Source organism: Sinohyriopsis cumingii, chromosome 12 (assembly GCF_028554795.1).
Source record: "Sinohyriopsis cumingii isolate HCF-2022 chromosome 12, ASM2855479v2, whole genome shotgun sequence".
Lineage (NCBI taxonomy): Eukaryota > Metazoa > Mollusca > Bivalvia > Unionida > Unionidae > Sinohyriopsis > Sinohyriopsis cumingii.
In genome coordinates this window covers 96,997,401-97,000,583 of record NC_142972.1, presented here as the reverse complement: position 1 = coordinate 97,000,583, position 3,183 = coordinate 96,997,401, and the positions used below count along the sequence as shown (strand labels likewise).

General features: G+C 35.8%; 1 protein-coding gene across 1 annotated transcript; it reads right to left on the bottom strand.

Moving 5' to 3' along the window:
• Nucleotides 1–813, bottom strand: LOC149787044 (BTB/POZ domain-containing protein 1-like). The gene has a single exon (XM_089976025.1). It carries the CDS (start codon nucleotides 811–813, stop codon nucleotides 1–3), a length of 813 nt encoding a protein of 270 aa, XP_089832151.1.
• Between the last annotated feature and the right edge of the window lie 2,370 nt (nucleotides 814–3,183).

The window sequence follows — 3,183 nt, the reverse complement described above, 5'->3', positions numbered from 1 at the left end:
CTAATCTACTGCTGAAAATAAAAGCCCTTCAAACTGACCTTCAAAAATAGCTGAACTACCTACACGTGGTTTATCAAATTTATTTTCCAGTTTTCTGCCCTCTGTCAAATGCACATGATTGGACAATACTCCATTAACTCCATAAAAGGTTGTAGGGCCTTCCTTTATGGCAGCTAGTGTGTAAGATACATCAGCAGCTAAACGACAGGATGTTTTAAAGGGGAATATACAAACATCTGCAACAAAATCCAGCTTACATTTGGACTTTTGAATCAAACTTCCATTCTCAGTTTCATGCAACGACACTGTATATAGGAATGACTGTCCTGCACTGCCATACAATGAAACTCCTTTCAGTGCAGCACCTGTGTTAACAATGAAATTAATCCTATCTCCATTCATTGCATCAGATTTCCACGAGGCATCAACCGATTTTCTAAAAAATCTTTTAACCAAAACATCATGTCCTGTTGTAATACACCTTGAAGCAATATTAACCTTAATTCCTTGAAGATCATTTGGTTCCAAAACTGTAAGATACATTAAAATCTGGTTGCTTATTTCATTTGGCAAAACATTTAGTGGAATGCACTTTGTTATGAAGTACTCAACACTCACTGATAAAAAACGAATATGGCCAGAGAGTTTTTCCCAGATGGACTCCAATTCCACAGTCTGCTGTTCTACCCACAGAATCAAGTGGTCAAACAACAATTCTTCATGTACAGATAAAGTGTCACGAGATATGATTTGGACAATCAAGGCTAATGGCAGGGTAAAAAAGCCTTCAACATTACACAACAAATTTTCCATGTTACAGTCAATAAATTCTAAACATTTGTTATTTACAGGCAACAAAGAAAATTTGTCACTAATCATTAATATTGTGAAAACATAGTCACAGGAAATACCATCAATCAAAAAATGAACACATTTCTCCATCAGTTCACTAACACCAAAATAATCACAACACTGAATTGTATCATGTATGTTGGACATTTTCAAAGGAAAGTTTATTCCATACATAAATTTAACCAAATATTTAACAATATCATCTGGAAACATGGAGCAGTCGATGGTTGGTGTTTCCTTTGTGGTCCATCTAGACTTAAGTCGTCCTCTGAAAAAAATCACTGTTCATCAGAAGGACTACTGAATGACACTTTAGGATGGAACCACTTCTCAGTTTTAACTCAAGATCACAATACTCCTCCACATCAAGAGCTGATCTAAATTTCATTGCAAGATCACTCATCTTGTTAAGATGGGGAATTCTGAAAAAGAAATACAATAGTAATCAGAGACTTACAGATTTTAGAAAAGTCAATTTACATGGGGCATGCAGACTGGAAAATTGAAATAGACCTGGAATAGTTGCACTTGCCTAGGCATAATTAAAATAAGACAAAAAATATGGTAAATTTTAAGTAAATCAAATTATATTTATTGAAACTTTTTGTTTCCTTTGTAACTCTGTTGCCACTTTCAACCACATGCTGATAGTTACTTGCACTGTAACACCTCTACCATTTAAGTTGTTCCAAGCACTTACAGGCTGAATTTCTAAAAAATGATATACTGTGCAAGGTACATGTTCATATGTGAGCCATTAAACAAATTTGTGGGAGTCATCACACACCACTGAAGTGGGCGAATTCATGTAAAGTTTGTTCAAATCACACAATCCTTCCCTGGTAGGTTATCTAACGATCTGCTTATGACTATGTGATAGTTCTTAACACCTGCTTTCAAACAATAAATTTTAACAGAAATACTGTATTTTATATTTTGATAAATGTCCAATCATAGTTATAGATCTTTATTTAGCAAGCTTTCATGATACTTTTGCTCATTACCCTGCCAATGTGTCCTCAGTTTAACAAATACCGCAATAAGGTTCTCCCCCCCCCCATACTTAATTTAGAGATCTGTCCAGTGTTGTAAAGATATATGAGAACTTTTTAGTCAAAGCAAAATATCTGCAGTGTAAAAAAGGCAAGTTAATTTTTTTTTACTAATGGAAAATACCTTGTTAAAAATGCTGAAAACTAAACTTCACTCGATAAAGGTAAAGGACACTGATGCGGATAAGATGATAGTATTCCGAATATGACAGCACGTGATTAACATCTCGTTTATGAGTTTAAATCTCGTTCGGTTCGTTAGTTAAATTGGAGCTGAAGATTATCAGCGGCGTTACTATCGAAGAAGGAGCCGGAGATAATAGCTTAGTAGATCTCGTTTTTGAGTTGAAATCTCGTTTGAATCTCGTTCGGTAGTAAAGACGGAGATCAAAATTACAGCGGCGTTACTGTGGAAGGAGCCGGTGATTGTAGTTTGTAGACTGAGCTACACGTGTTTCTGGAGCCGTAAATTGTGATTTTTATTAACGGAGCCGTAGATTAAAAGTATTTTAGGAGCCGCTAATTGTAGAAGGAGCCGCTAATTGTTGTAGGAGCCGCTAATTGTAGTTCATATAAAAATATAGGGAAAGATTGTAATCACCGTCATTTTAGGAGCCGCTAATTGTTGTCGGAGCCGCTAATTGTTGCCCATATAATAATATAGGGACAAATTTTGATCAACGCCGGGTACCTGCGGCTTTCCATAGAATAAAGTCTCTCGGTCACATCCAACAAGAAGAATACATGCTCGCCATCGTGTGTATGCCTCAATTGCACTGGGCCCTAATAACGATACTAATTATGGGTCAGGCAGACTTCGAATATGTCATTTTTAACGACTAATACCATTCTGAGTTGAGAGAGGTTGTGTATGAGATTGGTAGTGTGTGTGTGTGTGTGTGTGAAGCTACTTAACTTGTTTAACCGTAGGCAGTAAGAGCTAAGGAAATGAGTTAGGCCTTTCAGAGATAATATAATGACCAACCGGATAATTTCTTCCGTTACTATAGCAGAGTACAACCTACGATATTCTGTATAACCTAGAAAATTAAACTGGCAGCATTTTACATCAGTGACCTGACATGTCTATATTCATGTGATGATTCTTTAATAACACAAAATGAATTTCAGTGAATAGAAATACTATTTTAACATGAACATATACAATAGTTGAGTTATTTGTCATATGCTGCCAGCAAATCTCGATGTTAGTTCGTATTTCACAATGATTGAAGGGTTTTGAACAGAATAAAAACCATAATTAGCCTAAGAAGTGTTT